The sequence below is a fragment of the Chamaea fasciata genome, unplaced genomic scaffold (assembly GCF_029207755.1).
Source record: "Chamaea fasciata isolate MVZ Bird 193981 ecotype frontalis unplaced genomic scaffold, bChaFas1.0.hap1 SCAF_4, whole genome shotgun sequence".
Lineage (NCBI taxonomy): Eukaryota > Metazoa > Chordata > Aves > Passeriformes > Sylviidae > Chamaea > Chamaea fasciata.
In genome coordinates, this window is record NW_027094089.1 from 47,659,254 (window position 1) to 47,686,964 (window position 27,711).

At 41.5% G+C, this 27,711-nt stretch overlaps 1 protein-coding gene across 1 annotated transcript; it reads right to left on the reverse strand.

Annotated features, from left to right (window-relative positions):
• Window positions 1–10,769: 10,769 nt before the first annotated feature.
• Window positions 10,770–27,618, reverse strand: PLAA (phospholipase A2 activating protein). The gene is made up of 14 exons (XM_066181459.1): window positions 27,422–27,618; window positions 24,440–24,633; window positions 23,388–23,488; window positions 23,185–23,305; window positions 22,693–22,860; window positions 21,542–21,677; window positions 20,865–21,034; window positions 19,216–19,373; window positions 17,948–18,167; window positions 15,883–15,951; window positions 14,608–14,679; window positions 13,679–13,780; window positions 12,933–13,097; window positions 10,770–11,486 (listed from the first exon to the last, which is right to left on the reverse strand). Exons 1-14 carry the CDS (start codon window positions 27,568–27,570, stop codon window positions 10,921–10,923), a joined length of 2,391 nt encoding a protein of 796 aa, XP_066037556.1. The 5' UTR covers window positions 27,571–27,618; the 3' UTR covers window positions 10,770–10,920.
• Between the last annotated feature and the right edge of the window lie 93 nt (window positions 27,619–27,711).

Genomic DNA, 27,711 nt, shown 5'->3' on the forward strand with positions numbered 1-27,711 from the left:
TTCTTAACTAACCTAGTACTTTCTTTTGTGTGCATTGGATATAAAAACCTCATTAGGCTGCATCATGTGGTCTAACTTAGCCTGGTTTGGGTGGCATGTGGTTGTGGCTGTATTCCTTCCATTTGCAGGCCCTTATCTAAACATGGGCCCTATAACTAAGGCTACTGTGACTGTCATCCAGTTTATTTTATGGCTTAATAAGGTGAAGAACTCATGGATTTTTAATTTCCTCTGGAAGGCAGGCACATGGATTCAGGGCTATCGTACACTAACTGTGTGTTTTTGGAGTTACTTTAACAATGGTACCTACTGTGAGGAAATGACACCGGGGGAAGTTTCTTTTTCCCAACCCTTTACCCATCTCTTTGGGTCTGCCCCACCAGTTTTTGAAGGGTTTAAATCCTCTCTGAATGCTAATGATATCATACAATGGCTGGTGCTGCTAATATGCGTATTCTGTTTAGCATTCAGAGATAAGGGAAGATTGACCTGGATAACCACCCTGATACCTACCCCACAGAATAAGGATGATACCCTAGAGCCTGACTCTGCCCCACAGCCTGCCTCAGAAAGGACCCACCCGGATTGGGTTGAGGTTCTGGTAAAAGAGATAGGCCAAATGCTGAAAGAGTACATTTCCCCAGCTCATGAAAAACCCTCCCCCTGCCCCGAGAAGGCAGAGACTGATGGTGCAGCAGTGGAACCCACAGATGTTACAACTGTCCAGGTTCCAGCTGAACCACAAGGGCAGCCACAGCCAGCAGCAGTCGCCCCTGTGGAAACAAGGAAGTGTAAAGTGAAATCGTCAGATCCTGATATTAAGGGTAAGAAAGGAGGGTCCTCACAATCCACAGAAGAGCCACAGGTTGAGATCATCACTGAGTCCCTGACATATGAAAGTCTACGTAATCTGCAAAAAGATATTGCACGACGAGGACGTGAGGCTTATACAGCCTGGCTACTTCGAGTCTGGGACCTTATGGGTACAGGTGTGCAACTGGATAGTGCTGAAGCAAGGAATTTGGGACCCTTGACCCAGGACTCAGGTATAAATCAGGTATTTGTAAGAGAGCAAAGGCCCCTTCCCCTTTGGGAACGACTTCTAATGAGTGTGAGAGAGAGATTTGTCCACAGAGACAGAATGCAAGAGCACAACAATAGAATGCGATGGAAGACCCTTGAGGAGGGAATCCAACAGTTGAGAGAAGTGGCAGTATTGGAAGTACTTTTTGGGAGGACCGGACAGCATGATAATGACCCCGACAAGGTTAAATGCACAGGGCACATGTTGTGGAATCTGGCAACTCATGGACCATCCCAATACGCCACATTCATCGCAACAATTAATGCCGAGGATAACCGAGAGACAGTGGGTTCTGTTGCCAACAAGCTCAGAAATTATGAAAGTATGATCAGTGGCCCAATGCAGGCTCATGTCTCTGCGGTGGTGAAGGAACTCAAAGAGGAGATAAAGGAGGTGAGAGAGGAGATGAGAAGGAACAGTTCCCATGTAGCACCGGTGCGAGTCACAGGCCCCAGAATCAGAGCCCAACATTCCCCAGCAAGAGAGAGAGGGTACACCCCTCGAGCTGACCTGTGGTTTTATCTGCGGGACCATGGGGAGGACATGGGAGCGTGGCATGGGAAACCTACTTCTGTCCTGGCAGCACGGGTACGTGAGCTCAAGGAGAGAAACGCTAACAGAGGGAGTTCCACTAGAATGAAGGTAGCCTCAGCCTCCCATGAGCAAGCTGCCAGGTATTACGGAGGTGGGAATGCTGTGTCAGATTCCCTCGAAGGAACCTCTACCATGTATGTCCAAGAAGGGAATAATAACCAGTGCTAGAGGGGCCCTGCCTCTAGCCAGGAAGAGGCACGGGAAAATCGGGTTTTTTGGACTGTGTGGATTCGATGGCCTGGCACATCAGAGCCACAAAAATATGAAGCTTTAGTAGATACTGGGTCGCAGTGTACTCTAATGCCATCAGGACATGTGGGGGCAGAACCGATTTCCATTGCCGGGGTGACGGGGGGATCACAGGAACTGACTCTGGTTGAAGCCGAGGTGAGCCTGACCGGGAAGGAGTGGCAGAAACTTCCGATTGTGACCGGCCCAGAGGCTCCATGTATTCTGGGCATAGACTTCCTCAGGAATGGATATTATAAAGACCCTAAAGGACTCAGATGGGCTTTTGGAATAGCTGCTGTGGAGACAGAGAACATTAAGCAGTTGAACACCTTGCCGGGACTATCAGAGAACCCATCTGCAGTGGGACTCCTGAAGGTAGAAGAACAACAAGTACCTGTTGCCACCTCGACAGTGCACCGTCGGCAGTATCGGACAAATCGGGACGCCGTGATCCCCATCCACAAGATGATCCGTGAACTGGAGAGCCAAGGGGTGGTCAGCAAAACCCACTCACCCTTCAACAGCCCCATCTGGCCTGTGCGCAAGTCTGATGGAGAATGGAGACTGACTGTGGACTATCGTGCATTGAATGAAGTGACTCCACCGCTGAGCGCTGCTGTGCCGGACATGCTGGAACTTCAGTACGAGCTGGAGTCCAAGGCAGCGAGGTGGTATGCCACTATTGACATTGCCAATGCATTTTTCTCCATTCCTCTGGCTGCAGAATGCAGGCCTCAGTTTGCTTTCACCTGGAGGGGCGTGCAGTACACCTGGATCCGGCTGCCCCAGGGGTGGAAACACAGCCCCACCATCTGCCATGGGCTGATCCAGGCTGCACTGGAGAAGGGTGAGGCTCCAGAACATCTACAGTACATCGATGACATCATTGTGTGGGGAAAGACTGCAGCTGAAGTATTCGAGAAAGGAGAGAGGATCATCCAGATTTTGCTGAAAGCCGGGTTTGCCATCAAGAAGAGCAAAGTCAAGGGACCTGCCAGAGAGATCCAGTTCCTGGGAGTAAAGTGGCAAGATGGACAGCGGCAGATCCCCACTGAGGTCATTGATAAGATCACAGCAATGTCTCCACCGACCAGCAAAAAGGAAACACAAGCTTTCCTAGGAGCCATAGGTTTTTGGAGGATGCACATTCCTGAGTACAGTCAGATCGTGAGCCCTCTCTACCTGGTTACCCGCAAGAAGAACAATTTCCACTGGGGCCCTGAACAGCAACAAGCCTTTGCCCAGATCAAGCAGGAGATTGCTCATGCAGTAGCCCTTGGCCCAGTCAGGACGGGACCAGATGTGAAGAATGTGCTTTATTCTGCAGCCGGGAACAACGGTTTGTCCTGGAGCCTTTGGCAGAAGGTGCCAGGGGAGACCCGAGGCCGACCACTGGGATTCTGGAGTCGAAGTTACAGAGGATCTGAAGCCAACTACACTCCCACAGAGAAGGAGATCTTGGCCGCCTATGAAGGAGTTCAAGCCACCTCAGAAGTGATTGGCACAGAAGCACAACTCCTCTTGGCACCCCGACTACCAGTGCTGGGGTGGATGTTTAAAGGAAAGGCTCCCTCCACGCACCATGCCACCGATGCCACATGGAGCAAATGGACTGCCCTCATCACACAGCGTGCCCGTATTGGAAACCCAAATCGCCCTGGGATTTTGGAGATAATTACAAACTGGCCGGAAGGAGAAAACTTCGGTTTCACGGACGAAGAGGAGCAAGTGACACGAGCTGAAGAAGCTCCTCCGTACAACCAACTGCCAGCAGAAGAAACACACTACGCTCTCTTCACTGACGGTTCCTGTCGCATCGTGGGAATGAACCGTAAGTGGAAAGCAGCCGTATGGAGCCCCACACGACAGGTTGCAGAAGCCACTGAAGGAGACGGGGGATCAAGTCAGCTTGCTGAACTCAAAGCTGTTCAATTAGCCCTTGACATTGCTGAAAGAGAGAAGTGGCCAAAGCTCTACCTCTACACTGATTCGTGGATGGTAGCCAATGCTCTGTGGGGCTGGCTGGAAAGGTGGAAAAAGGCCAACTGGCAGCGTAGAGGAAAACCAATCTGGGCTGCTGATGAATGGAAGGACGTTGCCACTCGTTTAGAGAAGCTGCCTGTGAAAGTCCGCCATGTAGATGCCCATGTTCCCAAGAGTCGGGCTAATGAGGAACACCAAAACAACAAGCAGGTAGATCAGGCTGCCAAGATAGAAGTGTCAAAGATAGATTTAGATTGGCAACACAAGGGAGAGTTGTTCCTAGCCCGATGGGCCCATGATGCCTCGGGTCATCAGGGCAGAGATGCCACCTATAAGTGGGCCCGAGACCGAGGGGTGGATTTAACCATGGACAGTATTTCTCAGGTTATCCATGACTGTGAGACATGTGCTGCAATCAAGCAAGCCAAGCGGGTGAAGCCCTTATGGTATGGTGGGCGGTGGTCCAAATATAAATATGGGGAAGCCTGGCAGATTGACTACATCACCCTTCCCCAAACCCGCCAGGGCAAGCGTTATGTGCTAACCATAGTGGAAGCCACCACTGGATGGTTGGAGACCTACCCTGTGCCTCATGCTACTGCCCGGAACACCATCCTGGGCCTGGAAAAACAAGTCCTGTGGAGACATGGCACCCCTGAGAGAATCGAGTCGGACAATGGGACTCATTTCAAGAATAGTCTTATAAGCACCTGGGCTAGAGAACATGGCATTGAGTGGGTGTACCATATTCCTTATCATGCACCAGCGGCCGGGAAAGTTGAACGGTGCAATGGCCTGCTTAAAACTACCTTGAAAGCACTGGGTGGGGGAACCTTTAAGAATTGGGATACTAATTTAGCAAAGGCCACCTGGTTGGTGAACACTCGAGGTTCCACCAACCGAGCAGGTCCTGCCCAATCTGAGCCCTTGCAAAAGACAGACGGAGATAAAGTTCCAGTGGTACACATGAGAGGTATGCTGGGAAAAACTGTTTGGATTAATCCTGCCTCCAGCAAAGACAATCCCATCCGTGGGGTTGTCTTCGCTCAGGGACCAGGTTGCACCTGGTGGGTGATGCAAAAGGATGGAGAGACCCGATGCATACCTCAAGGGGACCTTGTTTTGGGGTGAACTACCCATGACAATGTGGCTGCATCCATATTTGCATATATATATATATATATATGTATTTTTACTAGTTAAAACTCAATGTAATATGTTTGTATGGGAAAAAAATTCGGGGTGGATAATGTTGGGGGTTGGGTTTGTTCCTTCTTTCTCTGGGGAATTTTTTCCCCACGGGTTGCCAAGGGGACCGGGTGTTGGATACTTGAGAGTGCTTGGCTGAAACAAAGAGATGGACAAAAGGTGGAAGGGGGAGATAACGCAGGTAAAAGACACAGCTTGAGGCAGCTGCGGGCTTTTCTGCTTCCGGCGTTGGGGAGACGCGTGTCGGCCGCTCCTCGAGGATCTCAGCCGCCGCTTTTCTGCCTCGCCTTCGAGCTGCTTCGGCGCTGCTCCTCTTGCTGCAGCGTGACCCTGCACTCCCTGCGCTGCCGGGACATCCTGCCCCTGCCTGCCGGGACACCCTGCCATCCCAGCTACCAGCCCGGGACTTTTCCACTGTTCCAGCTTGGTGCTCTGAGGATCCTGCAGGGACACCGAAACCAAACTGCTCTGGGTTTTGTGAAACAAAGCCCTCAAGGTTCTTGGTACTGTTGTCGTTTGTCATTAATGCTGTAGTTGTTTGGTGGGGGGGGGAGTTTTTTTTTTTTTGTGTTTTGTTTGCTTTGTATTACATACTAGTAAAGAACTGCTATTCCTATTTCCCAAATCTTTGCCAAAGAGCCTCTGATTGTAATTTTACCTAGCAGATACCTGTCTTCCTAAACCAAGACAGATGTAAACCGTGGGAATTCACAGGACAGAGAGTAAAACAGACTTAATTAGCATAGCTAGTCTGATGACTAGGATGCCACGGCAAGGACAAACAGAACTTTGAGATTATGAGAAAATGGGATTAAACCTGTTTAAGAGAAGAGATTCAATCAAACCTCTACAACAAAGATGTTGTAAAATGCGTAAGTTGCTTGTATGGTCTTTTAACCTAATTATTGTAGTATGTTGAGGAATGGCTACGTGATCATGGCCATGTAGACATGAGAGAGCTTTGCTGAAATCACTTGCACAGGAGCCAGCGAGGTCAGCATGACCTTGAATGCAGCTGTGTTACCATAACAAAGGGTTGGGGTTGAGAAGTCTGAGGGAGAAGCTCAGTGATAACAAGAACGGATCCAAATATAATTTTCTTTTACTGTAACCAATCAAATATTAACAAGTATGTACTTTTCTTTTACTGTAACAAATCAAATATTAACAAGTATATAGTTTTCTTTTACTGTAACCAATCAAATATTAACAAGTATGCATAATAATAAGTAGCCTCAATATAATGTGTGCCTTTCGATCAATAAAGCGAAGCTTGCTTATAAATCATATTGATTATGTGCAGTCTTCCCGGCGAGAAATAGCAGTAGTAGTGGAAATTATTAACCTTACTGAGATGGTATATAAGCTCTTGGAAAACCTGAATAAAATTGAATTCTGATCACCAAAATCAGAGTTCCAGTCTCTCCATCAATTGCCAATAGTAAACCATTAGGAACTGCAGCAGAGAAGTCTGCTAAAGGCAGGTGACTGCTCTGTGCAATTCAGTAAGACACTGATCAGCTCTCTGGCACCATCAAGACTAGTTACAGAGCAACTCATCTATTAAGTCTATTATCCTAAAGAGTTTAGTCAAAATTAAAGACTAGGGTAGAAAAATGTCCATAATTATACAGACAGAATTTGTATTAAAAAATCTCCTTTTCTGTGCAAAGATATGCAGTAATTTTCTTCCTTATTTAACACAGTGGAATGTCTGTTCTTTTGTGTCTGCTTTCTTTCCCAGATTCAAACATGTTGCCATCCCATTTGTCCATATTGTGTTGGATCTTCAAATGGGATGTACTGGCCCATTTAGGCAGAAGTCCCCTGAATGCAACCTGTACAAAGCTAGCGGTATCAAAAATGCTGTGGGCAGATAATACATATTGCATGGGCTGACACTGTTTTCAAAAGGGTTAGAATTTACTAAGTAAATTCTACTCCATCAGTTCTTTTTTCAGCAAGTGTAAGACCCTGCAGAGGGGGATAACATCAGAGTCAATCCTGATTAGTCTATGTTGTTAAGATTACCTGGACGGGTGGGAATAGATACTCATATTTATCATCAGCCACTAACAGCCTCAGCATATTCTGAAGGTGGCAGAGGTAATGTAATTAGGAAACACAGAGGAGGGGGGGTAAGTTTGGGTTGAAAATAGGATCCCTTGAGCAACTATAAGGAAAATAAAAAGTTTAGCAGTGTATGCTTGGGCATGCAAACTGTGTTTTAAATGAATGCAGAATACAGAATACAGCAACTAACTGGGCTGTTGATAAAAAGATTTGTAACAATATTTGAATTTATGTGCTTATAGGCTGCAAATTCTGCTGTCAAAAAGGGAGAGTTCATACTTTAAATGATTTTTAATGTGTTTTGTACAGACCAACAATGGTATCATGAACATTGCAAATTTATCTTTGCAACTGGAAATTTTAGAAACAGATTTTCCCACCAAATCTGAAACCTCAATCTCTACATCAAAAAACCACTGCAAGCATAGGACATCTGAAAACACCCAGATACTCTTCAGGCTGTCAACAGCTGCACATGGCATCTTGTTGCCAAACATTTAATTTCACAGTCTGTTCAGTACACATTTTGAAAAGATGGGAAACATCTACTGTTCTAGATTTTCAATTTGTTGATAGTTTAAGGAGAAAGAGACAAAAAAAGGCAAGTGATCACAGTATATAGTAATGGATCACATTCAGTTAAGATACCTAACCAAGTATTTTTAAGCAAAAAACTTCACGATTGAAACCAGCAGGTTGTAACATTTCCTAAAGCATTTGGAGTTGCTTCTGTAGTACTGATCTATGGTAAGACTCCTCCTGTAGATTATTATAGCATACTATATTATAAAAAAGTCACTGCATCCAAAGAGTCATGAATGTATAGTTCAGTGTACAGTGCTTTTAATGAAATAGATTTGCAAACTGAAGTTAGTCTATTTCTGGCTGTAGCCTGAATATGACTGAGTAATTAACGTTGGTTAAGTAGGTCCTGATATGAGCAAGGCGCATTATAATAAGACATTACAGAAACCTTATGATAGATTAACCCAATTTATATTACTGTAGTCTTCTTTTATCTTGGAAAGTACAGCAGTTGATGCTGACCTAAGTGAGTTTTGACTCCTTAATTAGTTCCATAGGAAGGCATTTTATGCTTGTCCTGAGTTTTGGTCTAAGTAGATTCCAAATTTTTCCACTTCACAAAACCCAAGCCATGCTGAACAACACTTTAACTGTGTGCTGTTGGCTATTCTTTCTAAAAGCTTCCTTCCTACCACAGAAAAAGATGCCAAAAGAATTGTGGGATCTACTGAGAAACTCTGAATTCTTAGCAGAAGATACAGCTTCTCTTCAAGGGGCTCTTGAAATCTCTCAAACATACTTTAACTATTCCCCTGATGAATGGAATCAGGAGCCCTTAGCACACAGACCAACTTACTCAAAATTTACTGCTGAAGACAGCAAGCCAGCTCCCAGTTGTGTGCCAGGCACATACTTGTTCTCAATGGCCTCTGGTCTCAAAAGATTGTACACTGTGGACCACATGTCTGGCACGTTTCCTCACTATAGGTACAACGTTCTTTCACTGCAACAGGAATTTCATCCTACTGACAGTCCTAAAGCATTCTTTTTATTTGTGATCCCTGCAGCAGATTGTGCAGTACCCTTACATGCATTTGTGTGTTTATGTATATGCATGCTGTCATGAACCACAAAGGAGGTCTAAACAGTGCCATTTAAAACAAAAGCAAAAGCAACTCCCCACTCCGTTTCCTCAGATGATGCTAGATCATGGAAGGGTTGGCATCACAGTACCCTGTGGCAGCAGGTATCTTTCTTTCCAAACAGTTCTGGCCTGCTTTGTTCATCTCGCCTAACACTTAGTGCTGCAGTCCCCAAGATTTTTTGCTGTGCCTCATCATTTCTCTGCAATTTAAGTGAATTTTGTAATATCTTTTAATATACTATTTTTTGGGAGTTGCCAGAGTATTTTTATTAATATAAACATTAACTTTTGGTCTGGGAAATTCATAACAATTTTCACGTTAAGGAGTAATCTGTAACAGAGCAATCTCACAATAATAAAACAAAAATATTAAGACAAGTATTATTTCTTAAAATAGCACAGTTACAAACACAGTTGAAGAACACAACATTAGAAAGCTGAAGCTTCAAGAACAATTGTATAGTAGGCAACCAAAATTCAACAGACAGGCACATTATTTCACAGACATGTTTCCTAAAGGTAGCTTCTTAGATGCTTTCCCAGGAAGGGGTTCATCTATTAAGCACTGTAAATCACAAATAATTTATTGGACTGTCTCACATATGAACCTCCAATGGATCAAATCGGAAAATATGTAACTCAGACCATGATCAGGATTATGAGGGTATTTATCTGGAAATCCATCCAAAGTGTACTTGCACAAGTGTGCAACTAAGGATCTGAGAGACAAAGTTTGCTGGAAGCAGTGTAGTAACTCAATTCAGGTAGCTGGAGGAAAACAAAAGTTAAGAGCTCTTGGTCACAAAATCCTTCACATCTGGCATAGATAACATAGGCAGGTATCATGTGATATGGAGCTCAGGTACCAGAAATTTCCCCTTGTCTTTTTCCTCTTTTCCATTCTATTAGTCTAATGAAAAATATAACTTAAACATTGACCCTCTTCAGTTTATCTTAATTCTAAACCCAATTGCAACACTTGCAGTAGTGAAAAATAACATTTCCCTTTTGAGCTGAACATCTTGGATCTGCTGGAATAAGTTGCAAAGTACTATTTTCCCTTTTAACAATCACCACAGTTATGAAGTTAAAGCTACTTCATGAAACTTGACTTTGAATTTGTGCAGTTTACAACAGAGTATTTCAGTTGTAAAGGACCTGACCAAAAGCCAGAGCCTCTTATCAAGGACATTCATTGTGCAAATGCCTCAAACACTGACAGGCAGGGTACACCGACCACCTCTAGGAAGCTTCTTCAAGCTTCTGCTGCTCAGTCTCATCTCTGGACATAGATTGCTCTCCCACTCTTCAAGACGATCTTTTTTTAATCAACTAGATTTTACAACATAGAATAAGGCTGTTATTAACTAGTCGGGTATTCCTGTCCTTAAAAATTAAAAAGTCAAGTAAAAGGCTTCTCTAGAAGTTCATGCCATTTTACAAGCTGCAAGATACAAATTCATGAGTGAAGCACAACATCCATATGGCAGGTAGAGGTTCTACTCCTCAAAAAGCCATCTAGCCCTAGAGTTAAAAGAGGTAAGAGCCATAAAATTTAAGTTTCAAAAGGAAGTGGAGGAAGCTGATGAAAAATTTTCTTACCAGGCTATTTGACAAGGGTTAATATTAAGTAATGTTAACTAATAAACTCGTGAAATTCACTGTTGAACTTAAGAGATCTCAGGGCCCCTCATCTGCTGAAAAAAACACCCCACAGTCAAGAAACAGACTAATCATGCTGAAACACAGAATGTGTGTCAGAATTGACAGTCACTAAATAACAGCCATTTCCCACCTTTCTGTCTGGATGACCTGTAAGTACTGACATGGTCTGACTTCTTGGTGATCTATTTTTATGTGAGCAATGTCAGGACTCCTTGCTAAGTTCCTGTGCACTGATCAATTCAGAAAAACAGTCCAATGACAAACAGTGAAAAAAGTTTTATTTGCTCTGTATCTTGCAACAAGTCAAGTGTAATTAATCCACAGTATTTTCCCAAGTATAGTCTGTCATAAAATCTGAACAAAAGCATCTTTTCTCTGCATACACTGTCTTCCAAGTGCTAAGAAAAAATTATTATAACAGATTAAGAACAAAGCTACAGCATTCTTTTACTTTAGCTGGTTCCGACACAGAGGCATACTTTTTTATTTGAGAATCAACTCCTAGAGACTTGGCTAATTGCACAGCATTTTTATCATCACTGATAAGCGTCCCAAGAGCCACAAGCAGTCTAAAAATGGCTTCAAGATCTTGAACAACTTCCATAACTGTGCTGATTACTGATAAACATTGAGCTTTGCCCTCAATGTTGTTGACTTTATGTAAACATACAGCATAGTTCAATGTCAGTGTGGCCAGGGCAATGTGGATGTTCTTATTATTGCCTGATTTTGTTTCTATTGCTTGTGTCATTATTTCATCCCTCTGTTCCATCATGAGCTTCTGGCCTGCATGGCTAACAAAACAATTGCAAAGAGCTCTAAGTGCCAACAGCTGGTTTGCTTGTTTGCCTTTAGGATTCAGAAATTTAAGGAGAAGGACGATAAATTGTACATGCTCCTTTTCACTGCAGAAGTTTTCATTCACAGTGGGATGCCTGACAGACAATCTAAGAATGTCTAGAGCTGGAAAGACAATATCTAAGAAACAAAACAAAACAAAATTTTAGTATTAATACTGCATTACGTGTAAATTTATCAGTGAGTTTCTTTCAGATGCAGACTTTCTTAGCCCCGCAGGTTTAGGAACAGACAGTAACAGTCTCATGCATAAGTAAATCTTAAATTGTTTCACATTCATAAAGACAAATATTGACAAATCCATTCTAGTAACGCTCCAATTTATCATAAAAAAATCCAAAATCCTTAATTTAGGATTAATATATGGCTTTGCAGAAAGCCTTAAAATCTTTTCTAAGATCTCTAATTGATAACACTGAAGGCAAACACAAGATACAGTAACTAATCCAAAAGCATCTCTGAAAGCTGAAAGTTCAGTGACTGAACACCCCAAGAGAGACAGCATCTCCCATTGTCCTCATTCCATACCTTACAGTACATTGTAGCTACAAAACTGCTTACAGGAAAGGAAAATAAAAAATATGAACTCAACCGATGATTTGGAAATGGTTGTAAGGAAACTGAACTGAAAATTTGTAGTGTTCCTCCTTTCCCAAATTCTGAATGTACCTGGCTCCTTAGATCTACTATGGGTATCCAATGCTTGCAACCAAATCGAAGCTAAACCTGCCCAACTACTTATAGAGGTTTTTCCTGGAGATATGCAAGATCTTCAGAATTAATGCTTTGTACAATACAAAGAGTCTGGAAGGTATGACATTGGCCATCACCAGCTCCTCGTTATGCAAAACACAGTTTGATTAAATGATATTATAAAATGACTGTGAATCTATAATACTAAAATGTTATTCCCGGTAGTAAATCTTTAACTGCAATTTTAAGAAAGCAGTCAATTTTAACCATTCTTAGATATTTGTATATGCACACAACAGTTTTTTTCCAGAATGTGGTGTAACAACCAAAATAGCTTTTCCAATCCATCAGTGCTGACATTACATGATTAAATGTAATTACATCACCTCCATTTACATTCTTCCAGTATGTCATTTCACTAATGCAGTTCTGATCATATAGCCTAGCATCAGTAACTTCTTTTTTACCATATTAAGTAGAAGTTACTTTTGATTTTTTCCCCACACTTTATCTCCAAAATTTCATCTCTCATTTGGTAAGATCTTCAGATGCCAAGTTCATACTTCCTCACTCTGTTTCCTGACAAATCTCACACCTTTCTGAGGCTAGCCCTACTAATGAAATAATTATAACTGATTTTTATATCAAGTTTCTCCTTTACGTTTATTACTGTGCCAACAAAACCTGAACAACAATTACCAAATTTGCTCCTGAAGCTGATTACTGCTGTTAGCACCTTTCAGTCATCTTCTGTTTTTTACTTGGGCTATCAAGTGTTTGGGACAGACTCAGTGTAACATACAGCATGACGAGACTTTTCATTCCTGGTGAAGTACTGATGAGATGATGTATAAAACAATTTCAAGAGTTTACCTTCTGGCCAGTTAACTGCTCTCCATAAAGTCTGAAGTTGCTGTGCTGTAGGTGTTTCTGCAGAGCTGTTGCATGTTGCAGACAATAACTTTTCTAGGATTATCAAGTCATCTTCGGTAAGCCTATGTTCTTCAGCTGCACTGCCATTAAGTTCCTTTAATTTGCCTGTAATAGCAATAGAAGAGGCACACCTTTCCAAAAACAGAACTTCACAAATAAAGATCTCAACTGAAATGTAACAAAAGCACTTTATAAACAAGAAACAACTATTGCTATTGAGCATTTTTTGCAGGGTCAGATTTTTAAACACTTTTTCCAATTTGATAATCTCTTATTTTAAGTTTTTAATTATCAGAATGATTGCTACTATTAATTCCACTTTAACAATGCAACACAAAGATTCAGAATTTGTAGAGAAATTTTAGAAAATGCCTACATAAAGATAAAAATGCTCAAATGAGTCACAAGAACATTAGAGCCCTCATAACTGAAATACAATTCCTTTTTGCTCTTTTCTCTTATTAGGTATGTTCTTAGTGTGATCACATTTTTTTTTTAAACTTAAATCATGTGATCATGTTTTGCTTATGACATGCTATATTCAAACTTCAGTGTGATTTAAAAGTCCAAGTATTAGATTAATATAATGTAACGGACCTAGCATTAAGGATAGGGTTTTTTTAAAAGCTCACTTAGTCAAGTTATTTCAAAAACGTTTAAAAAACCCTTGATATTACAACACTGACCCAGTATCTGTGTAGGATTGGCCTGGTCAAACGTGACAGCATCCTTCTTCGGAAAATAAATATTTTCAACTTTAGCTGCAGTTGCCTGGTATGCACCCATTCCTACAGAAAGGCAATACAGAGCATTCAACAGGGTACCAAGGTGTCTGACATAGAACGATGTCCCAGCAGAAATTCTCTACAGCTGAATATTACCCATATTTACCTTTTGAAAAAAACCCTGAATATCTATGCAAATAGCTGTCATTCCTTAAATTATTTTTATATTCAGGGGGTAAAACTGAAAGCAATACTTTCACAAACTCTTCCCCCTTCATGTAAAAATTTACAAGCTGAAATTATTAACAGTAATTTCTTAATTACGTGGACTAAATACACCGTCACTTATAGCAATGGCTATTGTAGTTAACACATGAAAATGACAAGGGGTTTTGTCTAAAAATATCCCTTCTGCCCCTGAAATCTTGGATTTTTATTATTTCCATAATCAAAGTGTTTACATATTAGAAGATTTGCAGAGATGGCCAAGTTATGGCACATGCAATAGTAGCCTAAAATGTCTTTTTCTAAGGAGCAATAAAAAGCTTTTATCATCACCTATAATGATTTCTTAAACTCACAGATCATTTAGTGGCTGATATAGTGTAATACCCATTAATTATATATCACTTTCTCTGATCAACAACATAACTACTAGGAGTTCAATAATCCTCTCAGGATATTATACATTTTAAAGCTTGTGTGCATGATTCCTGCATGTAAAGGAAGGCTCTGTTATCCTTCTTTTTTAAATAATTTCAGAGTAATCAGCAGGTTCAATCTGCTATTTTTAATAATGTATGAATTTGCATAAATGTAGAATTTGTGTCAGAGAAAAAGAACAACCCAAAAGATCACGAAAGTTTTTCATGGCAGGCATTGTCTCTTACCCGTGAATGGATCAACCCCACCTGCTGGAGGTACTGCATTTGATGCTGAACCAGGAACATAGCGACCAGCACCTGACAGAGATGTTAAGCTGTTAAACACCACCACCAGTAAAGAGGTTAAGGTATACCTATATTTAGTTACTGCTTTTCAAACAAAAATATTAAAAGGGATTATTCTGCACTAAAGGAATTACAAAGTAGTGTTCAACACTTCTTTAAGGATTATATCCATGCCTGTGAGACGGTGCTGGTGATGACAGCATTCACAAGCTAAGTGAGCCTACAGCTGGGAGACACTGTGCCATGATCTCTGGCCCCCACAGGTGCTGAGGGCCTCAGCACCTTATCCATGACAAGCTCCGGCAGGAGGGCACACTGCCCTGGCCTTGACTGACTCTGTGCCTGGGCCACAAGTGGTCTCTCCTTTGGGAGGTGGACTCTCCTACACTGAGGCCTCAGTGAGGCCTCCATCTGCAGAGACCACAGAGCTGCAAGAGCCACGGAGGAGAAACAGCAGGACACACAAAGACTGTCAAGATGGGGAAGACTGAAGGTTGTGAGTTTTTGTTACAGCACAAAGGCTTCTGCTCTACCGGTAGATCTGCAACTGCAGAACAGGCAGTGAGTGCCCTGGCACTGGTGAGGACAAACACCCAGCAGTGATGTGTTAAGTCAGCTGAGACTGCACCTCATGTCTGCAAAAACAGGAAAGGCAAGCAGCAGCGATGGGAAGCAAAGTAACCTCTGAGAGGGTAGGGAAGCACCTGCCTATGCATAGCCTGGTAACTTGGGAGATGTCTGTCTGCTGGGGGCAAGGATTCAGGATGACATAGAAACACTGCCAAGCCTTGCCTGCCCTTCAGATGGTTACCCTGCTACTCTTCCAGGGTGAAGAGTATTCCAGGGTATTCCAAAATAAAGGGTGAATGGTACCAATAAACATCATGTTAAAAAAAAAAAAAAGTAAAAATGAAAACTGAAAACCACCTCTATGAATATACCTAATCTTGTGTGCTTCATGCATATGAAGTCTGGCAAAACAAAAGCTTTAAGTCCACTATAGTGGACAGTGACATGAGGAAGACCCGACAGCAGAGGGCTCCCCTGTACTGTACAAATCTCGGTATGCTTTGCAGTGGCAGAGCCCACCTTACCAGGCTGTTCCACACTAATGGCCCAAACAGAGAACTGCAAGAAACAGCTGTCTGGGGCTAAACATGGAATGTAACTAAACACGACTCTGTGCTAGCCAGATACATAGGAATTTTACATTACCTGTAAAAGGGTCTGCCCCAGGTATTGTACTCGATCTAGATGAAGAGCCTGGAACATAACGTCCAGCACCTAGTCAAACAGCAAGAAAAGCAATGACTGTTAAACACACCTTGATATTATTAAAATCCAGAGAGTGGTAACAAAGCCGGTGAAAGATCTGGAGTGCCTATCCTATGAGGAGCAGCTGAGGAAACTGGGGTTGTTTAGCCTGGAGGAGAGAAGGCTCAGGGGACACCTTACTTCACTCGACAAATCCCTGAATGGAGGCTGTAGCCAGCTGGGGATTTGCCTCGGCTCTCCCAGGCAACCAGTGACAGGAAGAGAGGGCACAGCCTTAAATTACACCAGGGGATGTTTAGGTTGGACGTGAAGAAGAATTTCTTCACAGAAAGGGTGAGTAGATATTGGAATAAGCTGACCAGGGAGGTGGTAGAGGTGTTAAAGGGAAGACTGGATGCGTGGCACTTAGTACCGTCATCTAGTTGATATGGTGGTGTTCAGTCACAGGTTAGACTCGATCTCAGAGGTCTTTTCCAACCTAATTACTTCTGTGATAATTGCAGCTCCCAGAGGTACATATAACTGGACAAGCCTGTATTCCCATTTCCAGTCTCTTGCAAGAAAGATTTAGCTCAATTATTTTAATGCTATTTCTTCTTAAATTCATCTTTGTAAAATTAATTGAATTAGTTTGTTTTGTAGATGTGATAAGTAGGATGTAATCGATTACCATGGTTTATTAGCCTACCAGTAATCAACTTTTTCTAGTTCCATTTCCTGCCTGAAAAGGGTCATTTATGTATTTCACTCAGTTTTGATTAATTCTCTGGCTAAATTTTTGTATTTTAGTAATTGCCTAAGCAGCATCTGGCACTTCTTGTATGAAAACTGGACCTTTCTTTCACTGGAAAAAGAAGACGAGACTGAAAAATACAACTGGCTTGATTAGAATTTTGCTGAAGATTATTTTTTTTTTTTTTCCCCCTCAGAATGATCTGGGCCTTTGCCCTCAATCATTTAAGGATATGAAAGTATCTGCAGAAGAGCGACAATACTGAAGTCTGCCTAGGCAGACAATTCTATGAGGTTCAACAAGGCCAAGTTCTGGGTCCTGCCCTTGGGTCACAACAACCCCATGCAGAGACACAGGCTCGAGGCAGAATGGCTGGAAAGCTGCCCAGCAGAAAAGGACCTGGTAGTGCTGATCATCATCTGCCTGACCATGAGCCAGGAGTGTACCTACATGGCCAAAAAGGACAATGGTATCTTGGCTTTTATCCAGCAGGACCAGGGCAGTGACTGTCCCCCTGTGCTCAGCCCTGGCGAGGCCACACCTCAAATCCAGTGATCAGTTCTGGGCCCCTCACAACAAGGAACACACTAAGCAAGTCCACAGAAAGGCAATGGAGCTGTTGAAGGGTCTGGAACACAGGTCTTATGAGAAGCAGCTGAAAGAACTGGGGGTGTTTAAGCTCCTGGAGGAAGCTACAGGTGAACCTTACTGCTCTCTGCAACTATTTGGTTGGGGTCAAGGTGAGGGTCAGTCACTTCTCCCAGTAGCAAGAGACCGGATGAGAAGAAATAGTCTCAAGTTGCATCAGGAGAGGTTTAGATTAGACATTAGGAAAAGGTTCTATACTGGAAGGCTGGTCAGGCATTGGAATAGGCTGCCCAGGGAAGTGTCTGAATCATCATCCCTTAAGTATCCAAAAACTAAGAGGATATGGCATCTGGGGATATGATTTAAGGGTGAACATGGAAGTGGTCAGTGAATAAACTCAATATTCTTAGAGGTCTTTTCCAGTCTTAATGATTCTATGATAGTGAGGTGGATTAAAAACTGACTGAACAACCACAACCAGAGGACGGTGATCAGTGCAACAACGTCTACTGGAAGCCAGCCACTGGTGGTGTACCCCAGGGGTCAGCACTATATCTAGTCCTGCTCCACATCTTCACTAATGATGGTGTGGAAGATCAGTCAGAGTGCATCCTCAACAAGTGTGCTGAAGACAGAAAACTTGAAGGAGTATCTAATGTCATCACTTAAGTTTAAAATATTTACCTGTAAATGGATCTGAAAATTGATTACTTGTACTCAACAGTGTTTGCCCCTTAGTGTTGTCCATAATAAACTTGGCCACCTGATCCAGAAACATAGGATTTAGATCATTTTTTTGCAGGAAGTTGTATGCAGTCAGCCAAGGATCATCAGTGATGTTATATGGCAATTTGTAGGAAGGCCCATTTTCATTTACATCAATGGTGAAAACATAGTCATATTCCTTTAAGCGGAATAAAAATAAAAAAACATTTTAAGTCATCCAGCACTTTTTACATAATAACGTATTAAATGCAGTCTAACAGTTGCCCAGACCTAAGCCTAAAAACTTACAACACTGCTACTTGCAGAATGTATCAGTTATACTCTCCTGAGAAACACTAAGTAAACATTTCCTGGTTTAGGGTAAACACTAAACATTACTCAGCAACAGCCAAAACATCAGTGTGTTATAACACTGTTGCTACAGTATATCCAGAACACACAGAATACCAACTCTGTCTCAGCCAAAACCATGACAGACTTAAACTTCTATTTTCCAGAATTTTCCACTCAAAAAGAGCAGAGCAAAACAATGTATCATGATAAAGTGTGTACAGATACATTACAAAATAAAGATGAATGAGATCACTCTCAGGGACACCTCTGGCTCCCTCCAAAGCTATAGAGCAATCAAATGCCTCAAGAAATTTCAGGATTAAAAACACACTTCTAATGCTAGCAAACAATTTCTAAGCGTTTCTTTAAAATGTGTGAAAGTGAAAATCAGTACCTTGGAGGCATTTCTTCTGTGGTGGACCCTGACAAGCTTTTCTGTATATATTCCAGTAAAGGAAACATTTTTCAGCTTGTATGTCTTTAGGTCAGCTTACCTGCCTTTAGGTTCAATAGTTACTACAGAGAAGTGGTATAAAAGGCCTGGTATCTAGTATTTTAAGTAAGCCTTGCATTATAAAGTTCATTTCCTTTGGGAAGGGTATTAACTTCTCAAGGTATTAACAATAAATACAGTAGAACATGACAATTTCTCTACTAATGGTTTACCTTTCTCTAAAATAATTTGTGTCCATTGGCTTGCTGATTTTACAAAATGTGTTTCGTAAGTAATAAAGTAAACTGTACTTACTTATACTTCTACCTCTGAGATCAAAGGTAACAAGAAAGTACCTGTTTTCTAATACAGGTATTATACCTGTTTTCTAAATTATATTTTATCTGACCAAAGACCAGTTACTTAGGAAAGAATGAAACAAAATAAAGTTTGCATATACCTTTCCTTCAAATAAAACTTTTCCAGATGTTTGTTGTGTGGCTCCAGAAGAACCAACAACATCGCCGATCTTTATCCATCTTCCTTCACTAACACTCCATTGATATGCTTCTACTTTCCCATTATCTTTAATAAGCCGTGTCTGTCCATCTCTTGTCCCTGTAGGCGAAAGTTCAAACAATTTAAAGGATATGATTTACTTTAGGAGAAAAAAATATTCAAATGCAGCTCAGCATTAAAAATTTACAAATAGTTCAACAACACTTGAAGTAACAGCACAGGAATTAAGTAGATACATGTCTTGGTTAAACCCCAGATAGCAACTAAGCACCCCACAGGCACACTCACTGGCCTCATGGTTGGGATGCAGGAAAGAATCAGATTAATAGAAGTGAAAAATTTGGAGATTGAGATACAGTTAAAAAGGTAAATCAAAAACCACATGCCCAAGCAAAGCAAAACAAGGAATTCATACACCACTTCCCATGGGCAGACAGGTGTTCAGCTGTCTCCAGAGGAGCAAGGTTCCATCAGGCTGAACAGTTTCTTGGAAAGACCAACACCAACATTCTAAACATCCCTCCCTTGCTCCTTCTTCACCCTAGTCTAGATGCTGAGCATAATGCCGAATGGTTTGGGATATCCCTTGGGTCAGCTGGGGTCAGCTGTCACAGCTGTGTCCCCTCCCAGCTCCTTGCACACCCACAGTCTCTCCATGGTGGCATGGGTGAGGAGCAGCAAAGGCCTTGGCTCTGAGCAAGCACAGCTCAGCAATAACAAAAACATCCCCGTGTTATCAACCCTGTTTCCAAAACAAATCCAAAACACAGCCCTACAAGACCTACCATGGAGAAAATCAACTCTATCCAAGCAAAAACCAGACTAAATACTACGGCTCACAACAAGAACGGCAGTGATCTTAATAAGCATTTTACAATTATGGTGATGGTATCTATCAGCAGACTAAGTGGCCAAAACAATACCTAAGTCAAGCACATCAAAAGTTTATCATCTTCTCAGGGAGATGACAATTAAGAAAGGCGATATTCTCCCATAGCCTAACAAGATGCAAAGTTTCATATGGATGTAAGATCTATGCCACTTTCTGATCATAGCCAAGGGCTGAAACCACTGGCTACTTCACCTTGGGAAAAAGTATTTGTCTGTTTAAGAAAAATGTTCACTACTGCTTCTACTGCATTCTCAAGAACCTCTCAAGTACCTACAAGGTGTGAACCAAGCCCATCAAGACTATCTTTCAAGCCAAAAACTAAAGCAGAAAATTTGCATTTACTACTTTTATTAGGAAAAAAACTGCACGTTCAGTACTCTTTTACAAATTATCTGTTTCACATACTCTTGGTACAGCCGGCAAAACAGATAGAAAACATCTGAAACATACTGTAGCATCAATTTCATATTTTTCTAAATTATCTCATAGGAGAATAAAAGAAATCTTAAAACCAAAAAACCTTGAGTCCTCTTTCCAAAACAATCAGTGAAAGAATAGCAGGGTAAAATTAAGCCATTTCCTTCAGTAATCCCTATTGAAAAGGATTAAATCCTTAAGTTTGGAAACTATCAGAAGTTTCAATACCTCAAACCAAGATTTGGAGGCACCTCTAACGTAACAGAAGTACAATAACTTACCAGGATCCTTAAGGTGTTCTCTTCCAGGAAGGTCATCAGCATTGATATCTCCTAAATCACCAGTTTTAGGGTCAATGGATGCTTGGGCAAGCTCATTTTCAAAAGCCTGAATCTCCTCAGCACTTGCTGTACGTTCCAAGGACTCTGTAAACACCCTTATAATTCCATCACTGAATGGAGAGGAAACATTCAAATAGAAATACTATTCAAATATCACAGTGACTATGTAAATTCTAATGGTGACTTCTATGTCATAAGAAACCATCACTATTTCTAACCACCCTTTTTATTATGAATTATTATGAAAAGAATTCACTCTCATACTGAAACTATACAGAGAAAGAATCAAGCAGGTAACCCTATCTTCAGTATATTTTTTAAATCGAGATACAATATGCCTATCAAAAGGGGTTTTTATACCCTGTTTACTAAATTTATTCTCAAGTTTATTCGTGATTTACTACATTTCCGAAGAACTTGCTCTACCTCTGTGAATGACATATGAAAAAATTACTTCTTGGATGAAGTGTAGCACATGTTTAAATTTAACACACACACACACTTTGATGGCTGCATTTTTAAATATACATGAAACTGACATTCAAAGTGATGCTAGCATTTCTTCAAGAATTGCCAGATTTGGATCTATGAATACATTAGAAGTAAAACTAGGATACCTTGCACCAACTACGATGTCACCATTGTCTAACACACAGCAGCACCATACAGACTGAGCTGGGAGTCTGATTGTTTGAGTACATTCCCCTCGTTTCCAGATTCTAAGAGATCTATCCTCTCCAGTAGTTACAAAACCTGAAAATAAAAAGATATAAAAAACTTCTCAAGTAGATTCTTAGTATACTGTGATACTAGATGCCATTCTGAAACTGGGTATCTAAAAATCGCAACAGTCAAAGAACCCTTCTGCAATTTAGTACGTCTCTCAATTACATGTAGAGAGAAAAAAGTACACCACTGTTCATTTGTCTCCTCAAAAAATCCAAAGATTAAGTAGCCAGACAGTGAATGAAACTGTTCCCAAGACAAAGAAAGATCCCTTCATCTTTTAAAGGGCTTGAACAATTTTGTAATCATCATAGTTTCATCTTGCACTATACTTGCATAGGTTCACATTTGTTTCAAGTTGAGTTTTGGAAGGTAAGCCTGCTTTATCAGAAAACACATATAAAGCATTTGCAAAAGTCTACAAACTCCTCAATGAAGAATTTTAAGGCATAGGAGGTCTACAATATATGCATCAACCCATATACATGCACTTTATCTTCTGAACAAATGTGCAAGTGTCCCATACACCACACAAAGGTCACGGACTTGGAATTTCTTCCGCAACTGGCTCAACAGTTAGTTCTGAATCTCTAAATCTCTAACTCTGAAAACAAATGTAATCAAGCCTCATATATAAAATTTTTAACCTAAACTACATATAATGCACATTGTGGAAGTCTCTAAATCTACATTATCTCAAACTGGCATGCCACACATTACTATTTTACTACTCTGCAACAGTACTGAAATACAGGTGGCAGCTAAGACAATAGCTTTGCCTACTGCTTCACCTAAGCTTCACTTAAGCCTTCAATTAGCCCTAACCCAAGACCTTTTACCCCACATACTGCCAGAGCAATTTTGACAGCAATGCAACTTGGAGTCAATCTCAATGCCTTTTTTTATCTATTTACACTAGGTGTCAGAAAAAAAAAAATGCTACCAGTGTTCTTTAGTTGTGGCAGTGCCACAGAACATCAGAATACACACCATGTCATTTCACTTTGAAGAATGTTGTGTGACGGTCAGGAAGGAATCCTACCTTTACATCGAGGGAAGACAGAGATGCTATATATATAATTTGTATGTCCATAATACACCTGCAGACACTCGCCAGAGATCTGCCATCTTCGAACACTAGCATCATTAGCACAGGAAAGGAACTCCATTTCACTGAGAATAGCTAAACCTCTCACACAATCTTCATGTCCTTTACAAAAGGAAGAGAAAATTTTAATGCAGTTATTGTTTCCATTAGCAGCCATATACCACTTCTATATAGCTCACATCTAAATCCAGGCAACAAATCTTTGTGGGAGTAGTTAGAAAAAAAATTAACTGCTCAAAATTCTCTGAAAAATACCTTATTTTTTTAGATGTCATGTGGCTTCTGGGCATACAACTACTCCAAGACTTTAAAAATCCTGACTAAATATTGTACAGTTTATCCACACTTTTGTAAGAGATTAATGTTTGTTCTCTTTTGACAAGAACAGATCGCACCGATGAAATTATCAAGTGCAGCAACATTTACCAGTGAATGTTCTTTCACATCTGCCTGCCTTCCACAGTTTTATAGTTTTGTCAGCTGAACCAGTCAACATCAATCCCTGTTCAGGAAGTATCTTCACTGCCCATATTGCAGCTGTGTGACCCTGCAAAAAACCCGACATTGTTAAGACTTGTCAGAATCAAATTCAGAGTACTTACTCATATTCATGTAGAGAAACTTCATACCTGTAATGTCATCATACATCTGTCATTCAACCAGACTTTTGCTGTTGTATCCCATGATCCACTTAATAATGTACCAAATTTCCCAGATGAAAGGCTGCAAACTAGAATGAACATTCAAGTCAGAACTGACAAGTACCCTGCGATGCCACAAATCTTATGCCAGCAATTTCAAGAGATTCGTTTAAGAGTATTTATTTGGTATGAGTAGCATATTTAGTGTTGAGGAGTCTAGAGAAGAATTAAGTGAACTGTAGTAGTATCGCAACCTAGAAAGAAGCTGATTAAAATTCTCCTAATTTTAGATTTAAAAAATGGAAATATTTTTTCCGCACGTATTTTAGAACTTCTCTCAGTCACAGTCTCTCAGACTAGAATATGATGACAAACAGGTTGGATAACTAGTCAAGACACACAAATAATGCAAATGTGTAGTTTTTAAGAGAAAGAAAAGTTTTGTCTGCAGGTATTAATTTATTATAACTTCTTCAAGAAGTTATTTCATCTGAAAAATACGTAGCTCATCTTCTTGGAAGGCAAAATACTACCACTAAGAAACTGTGGTGACATCCAAAGATTTTGCAGAAAGATAATCTGCAAATGCTCAAGTAACACAGTGTAAAGCTCTGCATTTAGAGCATCAATTAATATTAAATACCCATCTAAGTAATAAAATGGGCATCAGAAGTTTATTTAGGAAGCTGATTTTTCCTACTTGTATCAGCTTTGACAAAAAAATTAACACATGAAGAACTAACTGCTTCTTAAAAGTGCAATTCTTGACAAAAGGGTAATCGTTCTGTGAATTGCCAGGAATTCAGAGAGAGAGTGAAAGTTCAAACATTGATCAGGATAAACTTGGAAGTCCTTGCAATGAATGGTCACTGCATGAAATAAGATTATAAAATCCTATTTGCAGAGGCTATAATTAAACAGTCTGCTACCCTATATACCACATAAATCAAAACTGAGTTTTATAAATTCAATTTAATTTACTCTCTAATAAACCATGTTAACTTCTATGTAAAAAACTCCAAAATACAATTACCACATACCTGTGTTTTTATGACCCTTAAGCACGTAAAGAGGAGCTGGGTTGTCAATCGTGAAAATGCAAATATTATGATCATTGCCACCAGTTGCAATCAGCCCACGAGGATAGAGGTCACTTGGAGGTATGATGCACACACAAGATACAAAATTTGAGTGGCCACTCATACAGTGCATCTCAGTAAAACCTCTGTTAAGACTTAAACACAGGTGATATACAGTTTAGAATCATGACAGAAACAATATTTTGAGTAAATTACAATTCCTGAATTAATACCTATGCTTGCCTTGCGCTGAGTAAGTACTATGGATGGCCTAGAAAGAATGAAAATTAAGACAAAAATTACACCCCAGAATTCCTCCCCAGTACACAATACTAAAGTTTTCCACTTATTTTTCAATGCAATGACAGGCCTGGGAAGACTTTTGTTTTGTCTCAATCATTGGCAAACACTACCACAAATTTGATCAGAAATAGCTACAGTTTGTCTTTACGGAATCTTTTTCTGTCTGAAAACTCAAATGTATATCTGAATATATGCTGAACCAAGAGCACACAAATGAAGTTTACTGCCTGTCAAGGGTATTCACTGGCTCCTCATTAGGAGCACTACAGAGGAATAAAAGTTAAACTGATCAAAACTGACTCGATCAGCACCCTCATTTCTTCACCCTGAGCCAGCCTCAATAGTTACAGTACTAACTGGAAAAAGCTACTTATTCCCATAGAATAATTATGCAGGTTGGGATGCTGTGTGTTTGTTTTGTTTTCCTGTGTTTGTCCCCCCACCCTCAAAAACACAACCTATCATACAATATCATACTATTATCCTTCAAATCCTAATGCTTGGCAAGCCGGAAATATGTAAGGACATCATGACTCTTCTAAATTCTAGAACATCTTCTCCCCTTAAGGCACATAGAAAAAATGAAGACATCTTGGAAAAGCCAAACCAAAACAGCATACAGCAGTGTGCTCACCTACTGAACCCTGACTAGTGCAGTCCCTGAGCCTTCAAAGCAGAGAAGGACAATCAATATCAACATTTTACGTTGATACAAGTAAGTTATGTCTTCTTCTTCAGATATTTCTCAAAAACTGTGGGTTAAAAGTAGAATCCCTTTCCTGCTGCAAATTCCTGTGCCATGTATCAAGTTCTTTCCCTTGTGATGAGAGACTTAACAAGATTAGCTTTTCTTCATCTCAGTTGCAGAGCCCCAGAGACCAATATAAAGACACATGTAAGGACTCAGCAAATTTGCCAATTATTTCTATTTCACATGAAGGCAATGGGAAGAATATTCATGCCTAACAACTTCAGAACACAGATCACAGTGTAAAACTATAGTCCAGGGAGGAGGTCCATCCTGCAGCTTTCCGCAATACCCTATGTCTCCTATGCACACTGCTTAGCAGTACTGCCTCTGGTCAAGGTAATATGCTGAAAAATTCACTTTGTGGATTCAACTACACAAATTCAGTAGGGGACAACCCCATGCAACATGAACGTCCAAAAAATAAATGTTGGGGTACTTTTTTCCCTTTTCAATGTCTTTGTGTATTTAATTTTTTGTACAGTTTTTTGTTCATATTCCATTTTACGTTTTAAGAAGCTTACTTAGCAAGGGTGAGAAAGGATGGGGCTTTTTTAAACATTCAAAGCACACCACCTTACTGTCATGATGCCTTGGGAAGGCTGACCTGAAACAGAGACTAGACAGAGCTAGAGAATAAAGCAGATGTTTATTGTAAGGCCTTCAGGGTACACCTTGGGCAGGACAAGAGACTGACCAAGGCTGCACCCAAGATGGACCCAAAATGGTCACAAAAATGGTTGACCAGTCATGAGGTCTTACACTTTTATAAGTTTTGGTCCATTCGCATTTGGGGTTTAATTGTCCAATTACACCTTCAGGTTGTGAGGTCTAATACTTCTTGTTTCTCCCTCCAGTCCACCATTGTTTATGCTGTTGGGCAGAAAGCTGTTCTTGGTTCTCAGCAGGAAAAGGATTTGTTTTGTCTACCTGCCCTGTGAAGGGAGCTTACTGACACTTAGCGTGAGGCTCAGAAGTGTACTCCTAGGCAGCACAGTATCTGCAAACATGAAAGCTGAAACTTAAGGCATCAGTCAGAATTGCAGCACTGTTACTTAGCAGGATTACCTTGGAAATTACCTGATTTCCATAAAGTGGAAACAACATTATTCATTAACATTATTATTAATAATTAAACGTAATTATTAATAGAACCACCTAGAAAAAAGTACGCCTAGAACTAAAGACATTGCAACCATCTCAAAGGCACGCTACAACATCAATGTACAGCAAACTGCTTAAAAACATACAACTTTCCCCAAAAGCAGGCATGCAGAAGTTGGGCCTGCTCAGCCTGGAGAAGAGAAAATTGCACGGAGACCTCACAGCAACTTTCCACTATCTAAAGGCGCCTACAGGAAAGCTGGAGAAGGACTCTTCCTCATGGACTATAGTGATAAGACAAGAAGTAACAGGCACAAATTGAAAGACGAAAAACTCAGGTTAGACATTAGGAAGAAATTCTTCACTGTGAGGGTGATGAGGCACTGGAACAGGTTGCCCGGAGAAGTTGTGGATACCCCATCCTAGGAAGTGCTTAAGGCTAGGATGGACAGGGCTCTGAGCAAACTGTTCCGGTGAGAGGTATCCCTGGCCGTGGTTGAGGGACTGCGACTACATGACCTTGAAGGTCCCTTCTAAACCCTTAACGTGATTCTATGAAAGTGACAATGCCAATCACGAAAGCCGCCTGCGAACAGCCTCCCGCCGCCCGCTATCTCCCTCGACCCAGCCACTTCTGCCGGCAGCCTCTGAGGAGGACTCGACTGCAGAGACGAACCGGGCGGGGCACGGGCGGAGCCCCCGCGGCGGCACCTCCACGCTCTCCCTCCAGTAGAGCACCAGCTGGAGCGCCCGGCCCGACCCGCCCAGCGCCGCGGCCCAGCACTCACCCGTCAGGGGCCCAGAGCCGCGCGGTTCTGTCCCGTGAGACGGACACGAAGCCTCCTTCCGGAAAGAGGCCAGGGGTGAGGCCCCGCACGTCCTGCCCGTGCCCCAGCAGGGAGCAGCGCAGCCGGAACGTGCTGCCCTCACCCGCCATGGCGGCAGCGCCGGCCTGACGCAGCACGGGCCGCGCAGCCGCCGGAAGTCGTGCCGGAAGCGTCGTCACAGGGCGCGCCGCCGGGCCAATGCGAGGTTTCTTTTCCCGGCAAGCACCACGCTCACGCAGGTGGTTGCGCCA